This window comes from Pygocentrus nattereri, chromosome 17, assembly GCF_015220715.1.
Source record: "Pygocentrus nattereri isolate fPygNat1 chromosome 17, fPygNat1.pri, whole genome shotgun sequence".
NCBI lineage: Eukaryota > Metazoa > Chordata > Actinopteri > Characiformes > Serrasalmidae > Pygocentrus > Pygocentrus nattereri.
This window is the reverse complement of record NC_051227.1, coordinates 12298980-12323259: the sequence shown is the minus strand read 5'-3', so window position 1 is coordinate 12323259 and position 24280 is coordinate 12298980. Positions and strand designations below refer to the sequence as shown.

The window sequence follows — 24280 nt, the reverse complement described above, 5'->3', positions numbered from 1 at the left end:
CTGTGGTATCTGCACTCGCCCAACACCTGCGACAGTCACTCCAGTCAGAAACTGAAGAGTGGAAGGTGCTCAAATAAAGACCAAATGGGCAACAGTGCCAAACTCAAAAGACTCAAATTGTGAGCTGACTGATAAATGTAAATAATATACACCACTGATATATGGATCCCTGGGCTACACCCATTCCCATAGTTACTCTAGGTCTACACCCATTACCATAGCTACACTGGGTCTTCAACCATTTCCATAGGTACACTAGGTCTACACCTACTTCCACAGTTACACTAGGTGCATACCTATTTCCATAGTTACACTAGGTCTACACCCATTTCCAGTTAAACTAGGTCTACACCTACTTCCATAGTTACACTAGATCTACACCCGTTTCCAGTTACACTAGGTCTACACCTACTTCCATAGCTACACTAGATCTACACCCATTTCCAGTTACACTAGGTCTACACCTACTTCCATAGTTACACTAGGTCTACACCCATTTCCAAAGTTACACTAGGTCTACACCCATTTCCAAAGTTACACTAGGTCTACACCCATTTCCATAGTGACACTAAATCTACACCCATTTCCATAGTGACACTAAATCTACACCCATTTCCAGTTACACTAGGTCTACACCTATTTCCATAGTTACACTAGGTCTACACCCATTTCCATAGTTACACTAGGTCTACACCCATTTCCATAGTTACACTAAATCTCCACCCATTTCCATAGTTACACTAAATCTACACCCATTTCCAGTTACACTAGGTCTACACCTACTTCCATAGATCTACACCCATTTCCGTAGTTACACTAGGTCTACACCTACTTCCATAGATCTACACCCATTTCCGTAGTTACACTAGGTCTACACCTACTTCCATAGGTCTACACCCGGTCTACACCCATTTCCATAGTTACACAAGGTCTGCACCCATTTCCATAGTCATGCTATGCCTCATGTCTCATGCTCGTTTCCATGGTTACATTGGGTCTACATCTATTTCCATGGCTTTGTAACATAACCATTTAAATAAGTATGGTAGGTCCACACCTAATTACCATGTTTCTATGGTTACACCATGTTCATTCTCAGGGATATGCTACAGCTGTTTGCAGTCTACATGTATCTCCATGGTTACGGTACACTTATTTCCATATTCAGGCTAAGTCTGCACCTGTTCCCACGGTTGTGCCACACCAGTACAGAAGTTTTGAGAAGACATTGTTACTGTCTGAATGAGCCGACAGTTAAGAAAAAAGAGAATTACAAACAAAATTCAGCTTTATAGTGTCTCCCAAACTTCTGAACCCTAAACTACACCATGATCTGTCCCTCTCTTAGCACCCTCTCCCCGCCTCACCCTGACTGCCTGGCCAGCATCCACTCTCCATTTTCACTTCCTTCGGCAGCTTCAACCGAACAGGCCTTCTCCAAACCCTGACCAGCTCCTGACCGCAGACACAGCTGCTGCACAGAGAATGAGGGGAAGTTAATCTTCACCTGCATGGTTAATTTCTCCGGATTCACAGTCCACTTCCTCTCCGATGTCCAGCTCCCGAGTGTCCAAACTCTCCACGGTGTCATCCATTTCTGAGAAGCAGCTTGAGCGCGGGGTCAGGGAGACCCTCAGACCGCCCACATCACTCAGCAGACAGCCCGGTCTACAAACACAGAGACATTCGGCAGATCAGAGAGGCCATCACTCTCCTGTATCAGGTGTCAGGAGGTGTGAGCGCTCAGACGGTCCAGTGACCTTTGAGTTCATCAACATGCTCAGTCACACAGACCATCATTATTAATAATTACCCAAAACAATAAAACTCTTTTCACCACAACAGGCATAAACCGGGAGAGGAGTATTATATCTCTCAATGCCAGAGCTATTATTATTATTATTATTATTATTATTATTAATAAATGAGACAAATGTTGTTTACACACTTCCATTAAGTGTTTAAAGCCACTTCGTATATTAACAACTGCTGTTTCTTTAAAAACAACAATAACTAGAACAATATAAATAAAATGTAATTAAAATAAAGTAGACGACGAGGTATTTGTAGATATTTTATTACTTTATGAACTTTACGAACTTTGTCATTGCACATTGTACTTGCACACTTGCACAACGAAATTAAAGTACAAACCCCCCTCAGTGCAAAAAAAAAGTAGAAAGAGAAAAATAAAGTAAGATAGAGTGTAGAGTTCCTTAAGGGATGGTAGGGGATGTCCAAAGACTTTTTGGGCGGTGTTCATGACCCTTTGTAAGCCCCTTTTGTGTGCCGTGGTGCAACTGGAGAACCACACAGAGATACAATAAGTCAGCACACTCTCCACGGAGCAGCATTTACACTCATTTCTTTTATCTTCCCCAACAACTGATCTCCACTTTTAACATATCAGGCATTAGAGGTGGGCAATATGACAAAAATATAACATTGGGATACAAACAATGGCACAATATTTGCTTATTTTTAAGGGATCTGATCAGTGGGACCGGAGAAAAGAGAGCCAGGAGCCCTACAGTTTAACAATACCATCAAAAACTGCACATTTATATTCAATACTTGGCACTAAATCCAGTCAAACAGACCAATTTTGCTCCCTTTACAATGGAAAATGTAGTTGTTCAGTGGCTACAAGCACTGGCCACATCCACAATATGTTCAGAAAAGCTTGTTGCTTTGGACTGTGACATAATTTATCCCGATGATGATATATATGGTCATATTGCCCAGCCCTACAAGGCTTTCTGGATATTAAGTGTATTAGAACAACGATGTTGATGTTCTCCAGCTTTCTCAGTCCCTTTAGAACCTCCCACAGTTCTGTTCACCATTCTGCTCACATCCAACATTTCCTGGTCACGTCATCCTGATTACATGAAATCTATAAAACTGTGTGCTTTTTAGACCAATTCAACTCCGCTCCCACTTTATATTCAGTGTCTCTAATAACTGTGTAATTACACATGAATAGCATATGTAACAACACTGTAACTACTGATTGTCAGTGTTACAGAAGTACAGCCTATGTTATTATACATGTGGATCTCCTACAGAGGAACAGTGTTAAAGTTACAGTTTAGCACTACACTAGACTTCCTTTCACTGCTGGAAAAGACCTGCTGTTACAATTGTTATTACTATTGTGTAATTACATGTGGGAGAAGAGGCTGTTACAGCTTTTAAAATACGAGGCATAAATATGAAAATATGAGGCCGTTACACATGTGTAATAACTTCTATAATCCATCTGTACCAGTGACTAAATCATTAGTAGTTACGCTGTTATTGCACATGTTGTTCACATGTAACTACACAGTTATTACAGACACTTAATATAACGTGGGATCTAAATTTCTTCGTCTTCTTGGAGAGTAAATAACATCTTTATATTTGTGTTGTTGTCATGGCGACCTCTCTTATAGGAATATCCAAAAATGGGTGGAGTTTCCCTGTGACACCCGCCCACTTTGCAAAGAAACGGGCCAAACATCGGCAGCTGGTTTTAGGTCATAACAGACCGGAATGAGGCATTTAAACCGTAAAAGGGAAGTGACAGTAAACATCCCGCTGCTCCCTTTGACCCCTTCTATGTTTAGCTTGTGTTTAAGGTCAAGAGGTCATGGTATGAACATTTGTAGAGTAAAGTGAAGTCTTGAAATAGCCCTGGGATCAGGACACAGAGTCATTCTCACATTAAAACCATCAGCATGGGGTTCATCACTGCTTCCTCTACGCTCCACAGGCCAGACTGACCCAGACCAGAACATCCCACCCAACCCACATTTCATCACTGAGCTCGGAAAACAAACACATCAGCAAAACAAATGCGCAGATTGACCAACATTGGCAGCTTCGCAAACCCTGTTATGTTTAAATTCCGCTCCATTAAAAAGGGGCAGAGCTGCTCGTGCAGTTTCACCTCATTTGCATATGTATTTCTAGTTTATAGTGTTTTCCTTGATAACCTGAAGCTAAAACAGTGGAATATCTGAATTTTTTATTTTTTGCCTCATAACACCCTTCATGTATTCTGCCACCATAAACAAAAAATAGGCCAAACCTACCACGGACAGCGTCTCAGTCCTCAGGCAGTGAATTCAGAACCATTTCAACGTAGGAACTTTCTGTGAGCAGCTTTTAGAGGGGGACGTCTGGTTCCTATCACCACCACTGTGAGCAGTTCTGACTCGGTAAGTTTCTCTAGAATGGAGAAAAGTGGTGTCATTTTCACTTTCTGCTAATAAAAGACAGTAAAATATAATTGACTAATTATTTAGAGCAGCGGTCGGCAACATGGGGCTCTGGAGCTGCCTGCGGCTCTGTTACTGTCCTGTTGAGGCTCCACAGCTGAGTCAGATCAGTAGGTAAGAATAAAATAATCCTCCTGCTGATCGTTCAACACAGTTTAACAGTAAATGGTCTTAAACGCTGGAGTTAATGTAGAACTGCTGATTCACCCTTTAACCCTGAAGATCAGCGCAGACTGCTGGTCACCATAGCAACACAGACCAGAGTCTCACCCAGCTAGTAGCTACGAAACGGTAAAGAGAGAGATTTAAGATGAACGTCGATAATTTATTGTTTATAATCCCTCCAGCTGGTTTCCTGATACGTTTAATCTGCAATGAGAAACTCAAACACTAAAAAGTCACAAAGCTGAATTCGCTTCTCATTCAAATTGTCCCGTTCCACCTTAAATGATGCAGCAGCTACCTTCTGGCACCCCAGGCATCATTTAAGATGGAACAGGGAAATTAGAACAAGAAGCTGGGGAATGAGAAGCGACTTCAGCCTCATAAAAATCAAACGTTGAGAAACGTTTTACAAGAAACTGTTCCATGTTTTAGGAAAGGTTTCCTGTTGGAGATGCGAGAAAAGCAGCTAAAGCTGAGCTGAAGCTTAAAGCACAGCGAAGGAAGTTTGTGTTTTCATGTGTATTATATACATTTTAGCCTATATTAGCTCATCAGCACATACTGAGACACGTTTACAGCCCAGATGGTAAATGGAGATGAAACGTTTCGTGGTGTGGTTTTTACTAAAAGGACAAAATGGCTCTTCTTACCATTTAGGTAGCGACTCCTGATTCAAGGTAACATGGTGGCAAACACAAACAAGCTGGCATCACACTTCGCTGCAATGCCACACACTTAAGTGGGAAAGTAAACAAACACACTTCGAAACACGATACAGCATATACCCGCCTGTTATCTAGAACCAAAACTACCTGTTCAGTAAAAGAAAGCAATGGTTGTTCCTTTTACTGGTAGAACTTCCAGAGGTTTTTATGGTGCACAATGTCATGACACAGATTTTCTCCAAGATCTGATGAGTTGGAACCAAGAAAGTAATATTGAAAATATCAAAAACTATGAATCCACTGATTTGTATTCAAACTCTGATTAAACAGGACTAATTGTGCCATCTTTGTGTTGAGTACTGTAACATCCATAATACAGTTTATCATGGTAATGATCATACTGCCCAGCCTTACTTACTTCCTGATTTACCTTCTTGCTTAAATTACAGTGAAATCTAGTGTATGTTTATGTTTAACACCTCATCCCTCCAAATAATCACCCAATTATCCTCTCAGGTACAGCTGACATTAAACACACAGATTACAACACATGACAGTGAACATACATCATTCAACAGATCCTTCAGCAATTCTGAGATATTTATACCCTTAGTTGGTTCAATATCTACAGGACTGTCTTGAACTTTACCATCATGTCAGCCGTTCTTTAGAGCCAGTTCCACGGTTAATACTAAACATGTGGACCCTGTGAGAGGCAGTGTGAGGGACACTGTCTCTGAGTAGTGTTGTGATGGGGTTACACTCACTGCCAGTGAACTTAGAGCCAGTCTGATCCACAAAAGTTGCAGAGCCAGAAATACAGAACGTGCGGAATGACTGTGATACGATCAGGCCGACGCGTTTCTGAGGTTTATTTTCACTTCTCTGCAGTGTTAAATCTGTTAAATCAGTGTTAATCTGATCTCACACATCTAACACCAGTCAGTGCCACATGTGGCTCAGTTCACTTTGTTACCTTCCTCTATTTGTCTGCTGAATACTGAACTTCATTACACACAGGATCCTATTTTCATGTGCATCGGTGTGAATTCACGTCAAGTTGTCTGGCTTCACACGCATATGAACTTCCCATTCTTAATATGTCGGCCCACCCTTTGCAACAAAGGCTTCAACTCTTCTGGGAAGGCTTTCCACAAGGGTTAGGAGTGTGTTTATGGGAATTTTTGACCGTTCTGCCAGAAGCACCTTTGGGGGGTCAGATGCTGATGTTGGACGAGAAGGCCTGGCTTGCAGTCTCCACTCTAATTCATCCTAAAGGTGTTCTATCAGGTTGAGGTCAGGACTCTGTGCAGGCCAGTCAAGTTCTTTCACACCAAACTCGCTCATCCATGTCTTTATGGACCTGCTTTGTGCTCTGGTGCGCAGTCATGTTGGAACAGGAAGGGGCCGTCCCCAAACTGTTCCCACAAAGTTGGAAGCAGGAAATTGTCCAAAATCTCTTGGTGCTGAAGCTTTAAGAGCTGAGCTGGAACTAAGGGGCCGAGCCCAACTCCTGAAAAACAACCCCACACCATGATCCCCCTCCACCAAACTTTACACTCAGCACAATGCAGTCAGACAAGTACTGTTCTCCTGGCAACCACCAAACCAAGATTTGTCCATTGGATTTCCAGACGGAGAAGCGCGATTGGTTACTCAGCATCCGCTGACCCCGCTCTGTCATTTTACCTGGCCGACCACTTCATGGCTGAGATGCTGTCGTTCCCAATCACTTCCACTTTGTTATAATCCCACTGACAGTTGACTGTGGAATATTTAGTAGTGAGGAAATTTCACGACTGGACTTGTTCCATGTCTGATCACAGTACCACGCTGGAATTCACTGAGCTCCTGAGAGCGACCCATTCTTTCACTAATGTCTGTAGAAGCAGTCTGCAGGCCTAGGGGCTCGGCTTTATACACCTGTGACCATGGAAGTGACTGGAACAATGATTTGGATGTGTGTCTGAATACTTTTGGAAATATAGTGTATATGGACACAACTCCTGAATACTGAGCTTAGGTGTTTCTGGCTGGTAAAAGGTAATCTGTGTTATTTGAAAAGTTGACTTTATTTACAGGAATCTTGGAAACCGGTTGCTTTGAAAGAGTTAAGAAAGTATAACTATTATTTTCGATAGACAATGCAGTCTCCATTGACAAACACTGGGAGTAGAATGGGTCGATCTGAAGAGCTCAGAGACTTTAAAAGTGGCACTGTCATAGGACGCCACCTCTGCCACAAGTCTGATCTGCTCCAGTGAACTGCAAGTGATATTATTGTGAAATGAAGCAACAACAGCTCAGACGTGAAACCGCAGACCACCCAAACTCACAAAGCCACCTGCCTCCCAAACCGCCTTTCGAAACAACATCAGCACCAAAACTGTAGATCAGGAGCTTCATGAAATGGGTTTCCATGGCTGAGCAGCTGCACACAAGTCTAAGATCATTGAGGGGTGTAAAGCGCCGCCACTGGAATCTGGATCAGTGGAAACATGTTCTAAAGTGATGAACCGGGTCAGGTGTGGAGGAACTCCAGTAGCCTGCACAGAGCCCTGACCTCAACCCCACTGGACACCTTTGGGATGAACTAGAACGGAGATTGTGCCAGCCAGGATCATCTCAGTGTGCATGGTACGCTGAAGAAAGGCTGGATTGTGCTTTTAGAGCAGACATTGGTCACTGAGGGACAGGACAGTGGGCAGTGAGTGGTTGACATGGTCTCTCTCTCTCCCTTAATGACAGTCTGGAGTCTTCACACGGTTGTGCTTTCACTGCCAACACAGTTTCACTGCCCCTGTAATTACTCCTCAAACTCAGAGACCAACTAACAGGCATAATGGAGCGTTCGCCTCCTTCGCTCTCCACTGGACCCTTTCGGACCCCTAAGATAAAGGCTGTTTAGTTTAGAAGAGAAAGGCCGTGTTAAAGGGTCCATATTGTGGAATTTTCCATGCTTCTTTCCAAGTTTTTGATGTAAACACTGTTAAAAGTTTTAAAATATTCCCTCTTCAGTCCATTCAGCCGAATATAAACTAAAATGCAAAATAAGCTGTAGAAACTCATAGTTTCTTTGATGGGGCTGGGCGAAATGGCCAAAATGTTATGATGATGAAAATCTTCATATCAGTCATGTAAATATCAAATCATTTCTTTCAAGCTCAAATGCTGATCTTTGCTCCCGCGTGAACGTTGAAGAAACCATATAGTTAGCTGTGGTTTTAAACTGTCCTTTATGGTTAAACATTTGCCAAATAGAGGAATATTTGGCAAATCTGTCACAGAACAATGGGAGAAAGTTTCTTGTCCAGCTGTTTGTACCAGCTGGTTAAAGTGGCATTCAACACAGATGAAGAACGTAAGGATTTAGGGCCACTGCAGTTAACCCTGGACATCAGAATTCAGTACATGTAAGAAATCAGAGTTTCCGTAAAAGCTGTCGGTGTTGCATCCGATTCATGTTTCCGTTCACAATTCAATTTGGATGCAACATCGCTATGAGCCATGAACAGCTTGCAGGACGTAAGGATGTAGGGCCACTGCAGCGAACCCTGAGTGTCCAGCGATTCAGTCTGTGACCTTGATCTCAAACTAAATGAAACTTAGACAGGGTTTAAAGAAATCTACTCTAATCATTCAGAATTCTGGGCATCTCAGGGTGTTTTCACACTTGGGCCGTTTCAGCGTCTGAAGTGGACTCAGGCCTCTGAGTCGTGGTTTCTTTTGCTTTTACTGAACAAGCAGTGGTCTGAGCTCCCAAAGCACCAGAAAGAAAACTGTCCTGTTTATAGTTCACTTACACTGTGAACACTAAAAGAACTGAGGCCATTTGCAGTTGGTTCCCTTCGACAGAACTCGGTTCAGTTCGTTTAAAACAAACTACATGTGAAAACACTGTAAGAAACCAGGACTCGGGTCATATTGAATACGGACCCGGTGAACAAATAATTAGAAGGTGGCTGTCACGGTTTTAGGGAATGTTCTACCGCTCAGCGCCTCAGTGGCTCACTGCTATGTTAACTCTTCAGCGGCTTGAGTCGGTGACTCATACTGTAGACGCGCAGCCTGATCAGAAACACCTTCCCTTGCTGAAGACGGGGATGGTAGTAGCGAAAAATCATCAGCCTTTTAAGACTCAGCTGCAAAACTGCTGTTTGATTCTGTCTCTCTCCTTAGTTTCTGGTAGTTAAGTACAGTAGCTCTAAAAACACAGCCCAGCCCACCCAGTTTCCCTCGCAGCCCCACCTCCAAACTCGTACATCACTGCAGTGCCCCTCACAGCGAGCCCCTCCTAGCGAGCCCCTCCCAACAAGCCCCTCCCAGCATTGGGCAGTTTTCAAAGTTGAGCCAGAGGTGGAGTTACTGGAAACAGCGGGGTCTAGTTACATGTAGGCATTAACTACATTGTCTTTAACGTCCTTACAGACCAACACCATCTAAAATGCTGCCTCTTTCCTTTCTTTCCTAACTGGAAGAGAATTACGACCCCATCCACCACCACCATGTCTGTTGTCTTCAGAAACTTTACTCTGGACTGCTCTCTAGTGGATGTACTGCTTAACATCCATGTCAACGTAAAGGACACATGGAAGTGGGCAGTGATGGCTACATCGTTCAAAATGGGTGTATTCTTTCTGTACGTAAGAGGACCGTAAATCAGCCTTAAGTATGTTTAGTGAACCATTTTAGTCCCCATAGCCTCCCTCATTGAATCATGTAAAAAAAAAACTCATAGGTGCGCCCTCTTGTGGCGACAGCACAGTAGTGCTGCCTTCCTTGCGGTAGAAACTGCCACCAGGACCGTTGAACATTTATCTAATGTTTTTTGGCAAGGAAAGTTATATTGAGGAAGTACTGTTACGGTTTTATCACCCCTTCCCTAGTTTGTGATGTCACAAAGGGCAACTCATTTACATATTCTACCTGCAGAAATTTCACCACACCCATTGAAGTCAGCATCAGCTTTTTTTGTACGAGGCGCGATCAGAACAGAGCTAGTTTACATACAGGAATCTTAGATGGTCACATAAGCTGTCTGATGCATAAACACAAAAACGTCATCATTAAAGTAAAACACACAAAAAATGTGGGATATAATGCCTTAGAGGACAATTAAACAGGAGTTGAGTGTTCCTTCCTGCCAAAAGAGGAAGAGCCAAAAGAGAGAAGAAAGGAGGCTCTGTGGAGACGAGATTCTCCATTATGTCATCTTCACCGAACTCTGGAAGCTTTTCCAGTTGGCTGAGCTCAGAGGAGGCTTTTCCAGTTTTTCCACAGCTTAAAACTGGACTAAACAAGAACGTAATGGCAGACACTCAGTGTGCTTCAATCTGCCGTATGTTCCTAAAGCGTCACACTGAAGTTCCTAAAGGAACACTGAGTGTGTTTACAGGTACTTAATGATACAATCAGTGCAGAAAATCAGATTTTATCAGTAATCCGATCTACACATTTCCATATTCTGGAATAATCAGATAATGGGGAAACTCCAGGTCTACACGAGTCAGACAGTAATCGGATTTCTGCTTTACATCCAGCTGATAAACTCACAGAACTGTCGCAGCTTTTTTTAAAACATCAAATCACTTTACTTGAAAATATGAACATCATCATCTAGAAGACGAAGAATATTTAAATCCTTCATTTCATCAAGAATGTATTTGGTTGCTACGTCACGCGGCGATGCTGCTCACTTATTTCCGGTACCGCCGTCTGTTTTCACGCATGCTCAGGCTGAGAAATCAGAAAGAAATCAGAGTGAGAGTTCACAGCACTGAGAAATCTGATTACTGAGCTCAAATCCAGGCTCTTTATCAGATTTCTAGACCTTAATCTGATCTAAGAAATCAGACTGTGCTGTTTACATGACCTTAGCCCCAGTTGCCCCAGGCACCGTGGATAGGGCTGTTCACTGCTCCGGGCAAGTGTGCTCACTGCCCCCTAGTATGTGTGTTCACTAGTGTGTGTGAAACACCCACACACACACTGCACGGATGGGTTAAATGCAGAGGTCTAACTTCACAGTGTGCAAACACAGAGACGAATGGTTCTAAATTCTAAATTCTAATTCTAATTTGAATAATCAGAAAACAGCAGAAATCTGATTACTTAACACTGGCAGGTCACCATCTCAGATGGAGAAGCTCTATGAAAACAGGTCTAGATCTAATAAAACAGTGGCTCTAAGAGCCAAAAAAGGTTAACAAGGTCTTGGAGCAAGTCAGACAGCCTGTTTCTGCTTCGGCTGGAAGAGGATTTATGGGTAATAAGGTGAGCTGCATTTCTAAAGCACATTTATAACAAGATCTGTAACTGAAGGGCTGTAATTATAAACATCAATTAACGTAAACAGGAGGACAAACACAAACACAAGCACATCCACCTGATTAACACACCTTCAAACCACTACTGTACAGATACACTACATCTCTAAACATCTGTAAACAGCAGGACAAACACAACACATTGTAACACCAGGGAGCTTTCCAGGTTCATATAACCAACACAGAGAGATTGATAGACAGACATGACGAAATACACTCAGGAAAACACAAACCCAAACACTTCCAACAGGACATACAAACAATTCAAACAATCAGTACATCTAACATCAAACTTCCCAAACATCAAACAAAAGACCAGCGAAAACAAAGGGCAAACACAGGGCTTAAATACCACACCGGGAAGACGAGGGACAGGTGAAAACAGTCAGGGGCGGAGTCACAAAACAAGGGGGCAGGACTATGGATACCAAAACAAAGAAGCACGTGGACTATCAAAAGGTAAACAAAAAGCACATGGAGGAGTGGGAGGAGCCAACCGTGACACACATCCACCTGATTAACACACCTTCAAACCACTACTGTACAGATACACTACATCTCTAAACATCTGTAAACAGCAGGACAAACACAAACACAACACATCCACCTGATTAACACACCTTCAAACCACTACTGTACAGATACACTACATCTCTAAACAGCAGGACAAACACAAACACAACACATCCACCTGATTAACACACCTTCAAACCACTACTGTACAGATACACTACATCTCTAAACAGCAGGACAAACACAAACACAACACATCCACCTGATTAACACACCTTCAAACCACTACTGTACAGATACACTACATCTCTAAACAGCAGGACAAACACAAACACAACACATCCACCTGATTAACACACCTTCAAACCACTACTGTACAGATACACTACATCTCTAAACATCTGTAAACAGCAGCGTTTCTGAAACGAAGGTGTTAGTAGTGAGTTTGTACTGCTGTGACAGCCTCTACTCTTCTGAGAAGGCTTTGCACTAGATGTTCAAACACTGTTATGAGGATCTGATTGAGCATTAGTGAGGTCAGGTACTGATGCTAAATGCAACTGGACACCTGTGTCAGTCGTGAGTGACCTTAAAATACAATCAATAAAATGAGATGTTGGGTTCATGTGGTGTCAAGTGGTTCCACACAATTGATTGAGTAATTTGTACTTAACACAATGGTCGGCAACCCAAATGTTAAGAAGAGCCATTTTGTCGTTCCGATAAAATTCACTCCACCTTGGGAGCCACAACACTGGCCATTTTACCATCTTGGCTGTAAATGTGTCTCAGTGTGTGCTGATGTGCTAATACAGCCTATACAGCCTAAAATGTATATAAGATAAATGAAAACACAGCTTCACTTTGCTCTGCTTTTAACTTTAACTTAGCTACAGCTGCTTTTCTCACATCTCCAGCAGGAAAGATTTCCTCAAAAGTAGAGCAGTTTCTTGTAAAACGTCCCTTAAGACTTTTTTACAAGGCTAAAATCGCTTTTCATTCGCCAGCTTCTTGTTTGAATATTCCCATCCCATCTTAAATGGTGCCTGGGGGGCCAGAACTGCTGTAACTGCTGCACCATTTAAGGTGGAATGGGAACATCTGAACGAGGAGGTGAAGAACAGACTTCATCTTAGTGCCTTTTTGGTGTTTGAGCTTCTCGCTGCAGATTAAACGTATCAGGAAACCAGCTGGAGTGACTATAAATGCAAATAAGTCCATTCGTCTCCAAATTATCAATGTTCGTCTTAAATCTCTCTCTTTGCCATTTCATAGCTACTAGCTGAGCGTGACTGTTGTCTTTGTTGCTATGGTGACCAGCAGTCTGCACTGGTCTTCAGGGTTAAAGGGTGAATCAGCAGTTCTACATTAACTCCAGCATTTAAGACCATTTACTGTTAAACTGTGTTGAACGATCAGCAGGAGGATTATTTTATTCTTACCTACTGATCTAATTCAGCTGTGGAGCCACAAGGGGGCAGTAGAAGAGCAGCCAGAGCCAGGCATTGCCCACCTCTGCCCTAAGGTAATTGACTAAATCCAAATGAACTGGACTGGTTATTTTTATGTATTACCCAAAAATTAAATGTGGGATTTACTTGAAAACAGTATGTCAAGTGGTTCCTCCTAAAGTGGTTAAGTAGCTTTTAATGGTGTGTTTATACTTGTAGTCTGACCTCTTAATCTGGACCAAGGCTGAAAATGATACACTGCTGGATTTCAGTTCTGGTTTGTTAAGCGTTCACACTCACTCATTAAACACTGAACCAAAATATGTGAACAAAACTCACACGAGTAAAAGGTCACGACTGATGAGGCTGATTTTCTGACGTATGATAATTATGATAACGTCTCTCTGGTTTTATTTATGTTGTGATGTTAGAGCAATAAGCCACGAGACTCCCTGCGTTACACAGGACCTGATCTTCCGTTTGAGTCTGTGTGTGTCATGTTGATACATAAAGACATATGACGTGGTGTAAAAACCTACCGACCTGATGCCTCTGACTTTCAATGATGATTTGAGGCTTTACGGGGCAACTCACAGCAGCAGCTCACACTCCATATTTTAGCCTGTTTATATTCTCCTCACTCAGTAACAACACTGCTTTCAGTTTAAACAGCACATCTTACACAGAAATAAGCAGCTTTAACTTTGAGGTATGTTAATGTAACATTGAAAGGTTACAGTAACAACAACACCACTTTGTATACTCAGAATTTCAACTTTACAGGAGTTTTTATGAGGTAAGCTTTTTCTTGAAGCTGCACTGTGTAAGCTTTGGGGATTTGGAGACCTCTCTGGTGGAAATGTGTAACTGCACACAACATGTAGATTTATCTACTGCTGTAATCCTATCTTCAGCAGTATGACGTTGAGATCATTTGAGGCCGAAACATCAAGCCAGACCTTCTTTTTGAGTCTGTGTGTGATGTTGATATATAAAGACACATGACGTGGTGTAAAAGCCTCTCAACTCGACGCCTCTGACTGTAAATGATTATTTCGGGCTTTACAGGTGACTCACAGCAGCTCACACATCACATTTTAGCCTGATTATATTCTCCTCACTCAGTCATGAAACGTCTTTCAGTTTTATCAACTCATCAAACAGTGCAGGTTTAAGTTCCCATTGGGGTCAGCTATGGAAGAGGGGTCGCTGAGGCCTGCTGGCCCAGAGTGGACTACTACACACAAGTCTCACTGCTCAGATTCCTCACCACAGCTCAACTACAATACCACCCATACAGTTCCAGAGAAGGACCACTGCTGCACATCAGCTCTACGTGGGGAACTCTGGGAAACTGAGTGGCAAGTTATTTTAGGAAAAGCTCTGTTCTCAGAGAAGGAATACAGTGGAAATGCATACAGCCAAATAAACAGTATTGCTAAGGGGGTAATTACCATTAATGAAGAGTACAGCGAAAACAGAAAACAGCCATAAACACATGAACTCATTAAGCGTAATTAAAAATAATGAGAGCATACAGCAGTTCACCTCCACCCATTCAGCTACAGCAGTTCAGCCCCACCCATTCAGCTACAGCAGTTTAGCTCCACCCATTCAGCTACAGCAGTTCAGCCCCACCCATTCAGCTACAGCAGTTTAGCCCCACCCATTCAGCTACAGCAGTTTAGCCCCACCCATTCAGCCTACAGCAGTTCAGCTCCACCCATTCAGCCTACAGCAGTTCACCTCCACCCATTCGGCTACAGCAGTTCGGCCCCACCCATTCAGCTACAGCAGTTTAGCCCCACCATTCATGTTGAAGTTATAAGGAGTGTTTCAGCCTGGAGCCAACCAGAAGAGCTCATTTACATATATCAGTCTTAAAGGCAAAGAAACAGCCTGTTAAATTCTGAGGTATGAAGAGAGTTTGAAGGTCGTGTAGAAACGGTACATGAAAACACACAAATCTTACAAAAACAAGTAAAATACCGTAAAAATAGGAGCTGCTAAGAGGCTAACAGAGGCTCCGAGCTCAGGCTGAGAGAGGGTGGAGAAAGGAGAGCAGAGGGCTTCCTTCCTGTTCCTGTGATGGGATATCAGCCGTGGCTTCCTGGCAGATGTGGTGGTTATGGAGGAAGGACGCGGCTGTTTTAGAGTGTAGAAGCGTTACACAACAGCAGATAGGCCTCGGATCGCCCAGCGGGACCTCTCCACTGCGTCGGGACACGCCGGCCCAACCGGGAACCTCCAAACCAGGGAGACACTCAGGCAGGGCATCCACAGGCCCTAAACAGTCCGAATCTGGCGGAATTTGTGGCAGGATAAATGTTCTTGTGCAGAAATAGAGCCTCGGGTGCCAGCATGGACTACACACTTGCACCCCTGGTCAAATTTCATGTTGATTCTCTGAGTGTAAATAAAGTAACACCCTCTACAGACACACTACTGCACATTTAATACACTATTACTCTTTATTTACTGAATTTAACACTGTGGGGATGCATAATCTATGGCCTGTGCAAATGTTGTAGCCCAGTCGATACTTTATGGTTCATTTTTTCAGCAATTAAATAAAAGTTGTGGCTTAAAATCGGCAGAAAAACACCATTTTTACTCTATGTAGAGGATGTACTCATTTATTTAATCAACAGAACAGAGAATTTAACCAGGAGCCACATAATCTAATGAGTAATGTTTATATTTTCATTTCCAGAAATTAATACTTTAAGTAATTATTAACCCATTCCTGTCCAATTACTCAATTTAGCATAAAGAGGGTCAAAAACGTGATCCGATTCATCTGAAATGATGAAATTTTTATGAAAATGCACATTAAATGAGTGGCTCGTTTGAAAACAGGTGCTTCTCGATTGTCATTTTACTTTAGATTTTTGAAAAACTGTATAATTTGATGGTTGAGATGTAAACAGAGTCGTCCAGACTGGTTTGGTGTGAAATTCTCTTCTCTAGAGAAACTTACTGAGTCAGAGCTGTTCACAGTGGTCGTGATAGGAACCAGACGTCCCCCTCTTAAAGCTCCTCACAGAAAGTTCCTACATGAAATGGTTCTGAATTCACTGCCTGATGACTGAGACGCTGTTTTATGAGAGTTTAGAGAACTTCAACTCCATTCATGGTGGAGGGAGACATGCAAGACGCTGTGCGGCAAAATAGTCCCCAAAGAAAACTGATTATTCCAGATTTTCCACTATTTTCCATCATCAACATTCCATATAAGCTCAGAAGACTCGTGTAGGTTCTCTGGTGGTTCTGGATGGTAAATAAAATGTCTATATCTGTGTTGTAGTCATGGCAACGCCTGGTTCCCATCACCACCACTGTAAAGACGTCTGAACCATTTCACACCAAACCCACTCTGAACCTCTCTGATTACACCTCACACACTGTATTATGGGGGAATTTAGAAAGAATTACATAAAAATTGGTCTTGAATTACATTTGAACTGAAGACAGCGTGAACTGACAGACAGCGTGTCACGTGAGACCAGTGTGACCTTAAAGGTGAGGTAACGGTGTCATCATGCTGTCTCATATTTACGCTGGAAACAGGTGATTCAGACTGTCTTAAGCGAGCCGCGCCCGTGTGTCTCACTTAATCACATCGTTACGACTTAGACAGTCTAAGGACAAATAGCAGAGACAGACGAAGGCCCAATCCCATTCCTTATTTCTACCCCTCCCCCTCGTTTTCAAGTGTTCTGCCTTGTTACTGAGTTACAGGGCAGTGGGTGAGATCTTCCCTCTGAAATGAGAGCCTCAAATAAAAAGATCATCACTTCATTAACAGCTACTAGCGCTGCTCTGTAGGCGACCCAGCCCGTCTACAGTGACAGCAGAGGAGGGGAAAGTTCAGCTCCTCACTGCTGGGCTTTAGGTACATTTAGGGATCATACGCCTTCAAAGAGGGGGGCAATTATTTATTATCACCACCCCTAATTCTTCAGTGATATGAAGCTGAACTCAGATATTCTCCAGATTCTAGTCTGAATGTTCCTGTTCCACCAGCTATTCCATCAAAGCCGCTGCACCATTTAAGGTGGAACGGGTAAGTTAGCTACTCAGACTTCAGCACTACTACAGATTTTTAATGCTTTTTATGAAGGGCCATAAAACACTGAAACCACATTAAACTAAGATCAAACAGTGATTGTCATTTTTAACAGAGAAAATTCTCACATGTGGGTTTCTTTGGTCTCTTGTTCTCCGTCTTGCTGGTTTTTCTCTTTTTCTCGTATCTCTCTGTCTCTGAAAAACCTCTGTTTGGAGGGTCATGTAGCCCTAACACTTCGCCCCACCCCTTTATCTCAGCAAGAATCGGGAGACCCTACAGTTAGACGTGAACATGCAAAATGGAGGGGTGGGGCTGAGCAGCAGGGGCGAGGGGTGAAAACTCAAGACTGATCACTAGAGGTCAACGACATGGCAAAAATGTCAATTCACTCTTCAGGAAGTCTCTGCCAAACACAACATGTCACAATATTTACTGTTTCTGACATCCGATCAGTTACAACAGAGCAAATGGTGCTGCATTAGAACATCCCATCAAAACCGATGCAGTCAATGAATCGCATTCAACATTTCACACACCACGCAGACGGGCGACGTATCTAAGCACTGACGAGATCAGACACGCAGACGGGAGGCGTTTCTAAGCACTGGCGAGATCAGACACGCAGACAGGAGGCGTTTCTAAGCACTGGCAAGATCAGACACGCAGACGGGAGGCGTTTCTAAGCACTGGCGAGATCAGACACGCAGACGGGAGGCGTTTCTAAGCACTGGCGAGATCAGACTCGCAGACGTATCTAAGCACTGACGAGATCAGACACGCAGACGGGAGGCGTATCTAAGCACTGACGAGATCAGACACGCAGACAGGAGGCGTATCTAAGCACTGGCGAGATCAGACACGCAGACGGGATGCGTATCTAAGCACTGGCGAGATCAGACACGCAGACGGGAGGCGTATCTAAGCACTGGCGAGATCAGACACGCAGACGGGATGCGTTTCTAAGCACTGACGAGATCAGACACGCAGACGGGAGGCGTATCTAAGCACTGGCGAGATCAGACACGCAGACGGGAGGCGTATCTAAGCACTGACGAGATCAGACACGCAGACGGGAGGCGTATCTAAGCACTGGCGAGATCAGACACGCAGACGGGAGGCGTATCTAAGCACTGGCGAGATCAGACAAGTTTACTGTAACATTCTGTGACATCATAATGATGAACATGGTCATACTGTCCAGCCCGACTGCTTACACTGATATCACAGCTGAACTTTTATCCTACACAGAACATGGTTCTTCAGGAGCTCTTTAGTAAAAAAGTGGTTCTATATAGAAACACAAAGACATCTGCATAACTACAGGGTTCTTTGTATAACAAAAGAGTACTGATGGAGAAGCTGTTGTAGGTGGTTCTATATATAATTATTTCTGAAAAGGGTTTTATTTAGCACCAAAAAGGGTTGTTCTGTTGTTAGAAGCAAAAGAACCCTTTTTTGGTTCTATATAGAACCCCTTTTGCTAAGAGTTCAGTTACTCTTGATCACACTGCTGTAGCTGAATGGGTGGAGCTAAACTGCTACAGCTGAATGGGTGCAATTAAACTGGTGTAGGCTGAATGGGAGGAGCTAAACTGCTGTAGGCTGAATAGGTGGGGCTAAATGGCTGTAGGCTGAATGGGTGGGGCCTAAACCACTATATGCTGAATGGGCAAGGGCTAAACGGCTGTAGGCTGAGTGGGTGGGGCTAAAGGGCTGTTGGCTAAATGGGTGGGGCTAAACTGCTGTAGGCTGAGTGGGCGGAGATACAGTATGTAAATGTGGTGGCTTTTGGTGACATCACAAACCCAGAGAAATTAAAACGAGCTGTTTTGGCAGTCTAGTTTCCATTTATGGACTGTATGCACTTTCAAACTTTAACATTTAATGTGAGCCACATCGAACTCTTATTAAAACAAGGTGAGGAAAATTCAGATTTTCACGTTTCGGCCTTTAAAACGACAGTCTCAAACTAACACAGCTTTCCCGCCTCTTAGTTTCAGCACAGGAGCTACAAGGCTAATGTAGCTAACAAGCAATGGAAGCTTATACCCCTCCAATTAGCACTATGCCAACTTCATACCTGAAATAGATAGAAATGTAATGCCTGAATAGGTAGAATACACAGATGGATATAAAGACAGTGGCTAAAAGTACAAAGTTCAGTCTTCCAGGTGGTTGCTAATGTACTCAGCTATGCTAATGTACTTTAGTCCATGTTTATAGACAATACAGTTGTATAGTGCCACAAACCACATTATCAATCTATTAGAGACACTGAACACCTCCAAACGGTTTGAGGTACCGACAGGCATTTCATTCAAATTTGATATTCAGACATATACGGTGTTATTTAGAGGAAAAACAAGCTCTAAATGATACAAGCATAAATTAACTGACTGTTAATTTATGTTATATGACGGTATAAACTAGGTTTGGTCACCCAGACAGGCAAGTTTATTTATACAGCATATTTCATACACAAAGGCATAAACAACATCAAAAGGAACATCAAAAGGAAAAATAAAGAGCTTTAGAATGAAAAATATGGACAGCTTAAGCTTTAGTCCTGGACTTAACAGCATTTTTTAAAATATAGGACACAGTCCACAAGTGCACTCTTCTTTACTAAAATACATCTGGGTCGGTCCACAGAAACGTCCACTTTTGTGTCCCTAGCATTTACAGATAAATTCCACTTCAAAAACACGTTTGGTTTACAGTTTATTCATGTTTTAAAATAAAACTAAGTCATTTTAACAGTTTCACCTTCTTGAGCCTCAATTTAGCAACATTGGTTTACAAATCAATCATATAGAACTCCAGTCACGTCAGAAGAGCTCATCCTCACAGTCTTGTGTGAAGGCTGAGGCCATATTTTGAAGGAAAAAAACCCACGTTTCTGCAATTTTAACTGCAATAATCTCTACGTGACTGTGAAATATATGATTTAAATGAGATAAAGGAAACAAAAGCCAAACAAATACTATAAATATATAATAAAAGTTCCCAGGAGTCGTGTCACTGGTGTTACTGTGTGACAAAAAACTCAAAAATAAAAGTCACGCTGATGACGTCACTCGACTTCCTTTGACCTGTTTTCTGAGGATCTATGAAGAAAAGCTCATGGAGAGTCCACTGTGTCTCTCAGTTCTCAGAGATTTTCTCATTCAGCTCATGATCTCATATGAAGCTCTTAGCTGACGTCACTGGTGTGACTGACTTTATTCTGAGGTCATTGTGAAAAAATAGAACACAAATGGACTAAATTCCATATTTTAGTGGATGTTCTGTGATGGACAGCGTGTGGTTTGATGTTCTGTAGAATACATTGTTCATTAAAAACGTCTCTGGTGTTTCCTTTATTATGTGGATCAGTAACACCAGTGACTCCTATAGATAGAAAAGTGGACGTTTCTGTAGAACGACCCATTTATAGAACCAGGATAACTCAAAGAACCATCTGAATCCTTAATTGGTTCTTTGTCTTGTTAAATTACTCTCCTCCATGATGGAGAGCCTCTTTGAAGAACCTTTAAAAATAGGGTTTGTCTATTGTTTGTCAAATAGAGGACTATCTAGAACCTGTTTGCTATTTCCTGTCCAGGAAACTCGATGACAGCTGCACCTAATATCTGGTGTGTTCACTGTATTTTTGAGAGGAACTCCCACAAGGCAGTGCCCAGTACTCTGACCAGCGCTGGTCATGTGGACTTTAGTTACTGTAGTTCTGTCGTCACTGATAGTCCACATGTTCTAACAGCTCCTCTGCCCTCATAAACACTCGATGAGCTGGAAGATCAGGAGATGACAGTAGACGACTCGAGGAAAGCAGAGCGACCGACGGGCCATAAAACAGCGACTGACTGTGAGAGTTAACCCTCCTGCTTCTGCACTGACTGTGATTTTAAAGCGAAAGTTCAACCAAAATGTCAGATTTCCTCCTCATAAGCTCAAATGGGGTCGGCGAAGACATGAAGCCAACATCTTTAGCTGCGAGGCTGATGATGTAGCTACAGTGAGTTAATCAGCATGTGTGTTCAAATCATCAGCATACTGCAATCTGTAGAACTGGACTAAAGCACAGGCCAAAGCCGATCTTCCAGGTGGTTGCTAATGTTTTTAGCTATGCTAATGTACCATGTTTATAGATAACAGTGGTTCATACAGTGTCAGAAACCACATAATCAAGTTTATTAGAGATTAATGATCTACTCCACACACTTAGAGACGTTGAGGCATGTAGTAAGAACCATGCTAAGCGCTGTATATAAGCTTCTATTACTTTTTATGCATAAATACAAATAACATATACACACACATATATATATATATATATATATATAATATATACATATATACACACACACACACACACACACACACACACACACACACACACACACACACACACCTGCTGCCGGGACAAAACCTCATATCTCCATTTCTGACGTTTTTCAGTTTTTGACATCATTTGAAAATACCTGACCCCTTTATATTGTGTGCAAGTTTCATGATGAACAGACCACAAGAAACGGCCCAAAAGTTCTTGGAAAATCGTCTGGTTCCATTGCCTTACATTAAAATTAAAGTATGTTTTTTCCTTCTCCTGTAAAGTTACCATTTTGGAGATACGAGGTTTTGATCTGACCTCAGCGACATGTACACCGACCAGCCATAACATTCTGACCACCTCCTTGTTTCTACGCTCACTGTCCATTTTATCAGCTCCACTTACTGTACAGCTGGACTTTGTAGTTCTACAGTTACAGACTGTAGTCCATCTGTTTCTCTGATACTTTGTTACCCCCTTTTACCCTGTTCTTCAGTGGTCAGGACCCCCATGGACCCTCACAGAGCAGGTACTATGGGCTACCAGGGTGGTGGATCATTCTCAGCACTGCAATCCTTTAATGAGAATTCACGTCTAGGGACAACGTATTAAACTTTTGGTGCTGGTTTGCGGCAAAATCCACCACTAATAAAGGAACACCCCCATCTAAAACCCTCCAGATTCCTCTAGTTTTCACTCTTTTAAAGGGCCCATATCATGGAAAATGTCATTTCTCTCCCTTTTTCTGAAAGAAAACAGTTTGATGTCATGTGCAAACAGCCCCTAGAGTCAACATATGGAAACAAAGCTGCAAACAAAAGCCCCGTTTTGAATCCATTGTTTTTATGTCACCAAAACCCTCCGCATCCAAAGGCCATATCAGTCCACAGCAGTTTAGCGCCGCTCACTTACACTGCAGTAAGTGTTTTAGCCTAGACAGACACAGCCAATCAGAACTGAGCTCATTGGCATATGCAAGTATTATGTCTGCAGTCTGGGATAAAGAGAGGATGGAAAATGATCATGTAGAAATGATTTAAGGCTGTTTTTTCATACAGAAAGCCACATAAATATTATAAACGGACCTCAGTGAGGTGAAAATAAAATACAGTAAAAATGTAGGATACAGGCCCTTTAATGTGTTTATAATTAAAACCGGTCCAGTAGCTAAAAGCTGTTCAGCTCATTGAAAGCAGGTGCGTTTCACACTCTGCATTCAGATTACAACCTCTTAAACAGGCACAGGACTAAAGAAAGAGTGCTGCGTATGTTTTACTGGCCTTTCTGACAACGTATGGGTCGTTTTATCTGCCGCCGTTTCTCTTCACATCACGTCTGGCCCTTCGAGACTACGATATACTGAGACATCATTTACCATCCTAACAACAGCATATTGTTGAATGGCCCACTCAGGATAGAAGTTAAGATGGGAAAAACAGGGCAAATTAGATTTTTCACTAAACTATTGCTCTAAACTCAACAACTGCTACTCCATGACTCAGTGTGTGAGGTGTAATCAGAGGTTCAGAGTGGGTTTGGTGTGAAACGGTTCAGACGTCTTTACAGTGGTGATGATAGGAACCAGTCGTCGTCATGACTACAACACAGATATAGACATTTTATTTACCATCCAGAACCACCAGAGAACCTACACGAGTCTTCTGAGCTTATATGGAATGTTGATGATGGAAAATAGTGGAAAATCTGGAATAATCAGATTTCTTTGGGGACTATTTTGCCGCACAGCGCCCTGCATGTCTCCCTCCACCATGAATGGAGTTGAAGTTCTCTAAACTATCATATAACAGCGTCTCAGTCATCAGGCAGTGAATTCAGAACCATTTACTGTAGGAACTTTCTGTGACGGAGCTTTTAGAGGGGGACGTCTGGTTCCTACCACCACCACTGTGAACAGCTCTGACTTGGTAAGTTTATCTAGAACAGAGATCCACTCTGAATGACTCTGTTTACATCTTAACTGTTTAATTATTCAAAGAATTTTGGTGGAATTCCACTTTAACTTTTCCAGTTGGTTACATATTCCACACCAAATGTTTCACACCGGGGAGAGACGGGCTGAAGGACACACACACACACACACACACACACACACACACACACACACACACACACACTTCCTCCACGTAAGCTGAAGAATTCACCAGCTTCATATTCGAACTTGCCGTTCCACCTTAAATGGTGCAGCAGTTACAGTCGAGCGTCTTTATGCGCCAGAACTCGAGCTGCACCATTTAAGGTGGAACGGAGAATTCGAAAAAGCGGCTGGCGAAAAGGAAATAAAGCTTCAGCCTCGTAATAAATGACCCGATCTGCGAACGGACACATGAGAAATAAGCCGGACTGACCTGCTGCAGCACACAGACCCCCCTCATTCCGAGAAACACACACTTTAACACCCCGTCTCCGCTCCGCAGCACCTCCGAGCACAAACTCAGCACTGCACAGTGCAAGATCACCCGCAGGAGTCACTCC

General features: G+C 42.7%; 1 protein-coding gene across 2 annotated transcripts in view; it reads right to left on the bottom strand.

Moving 5' to 3' along the window:
* pld1a (phospholipase D1a) overlaps positions 1–24280 on the bottom strand; it is a 70450-nt gene extending 46170 nt beyond the window's left edge. The window contains exons 1-2 of one of the 2 annotated variants that reach the window (XM_017722324.2): positions 24154–24280; positions 1508–1668 (exon numbers count right to left, since the gene is read on the bottom strand). In XM_017722324.2, the coding sequence (XP_017577813.1) occupies positions 1508–1595 (88 nt within the window). In that variant the 5' untranslated portion in view covers positions 1596–1668; positions 24154–24280. Of the gene's footprint in view, positions 1–1507; positions 1669–4079; positions 4176–24153 lie in introns of those variants that run through there. The other variant, XM_017722325.2, reaches the window with a different exon arrangement.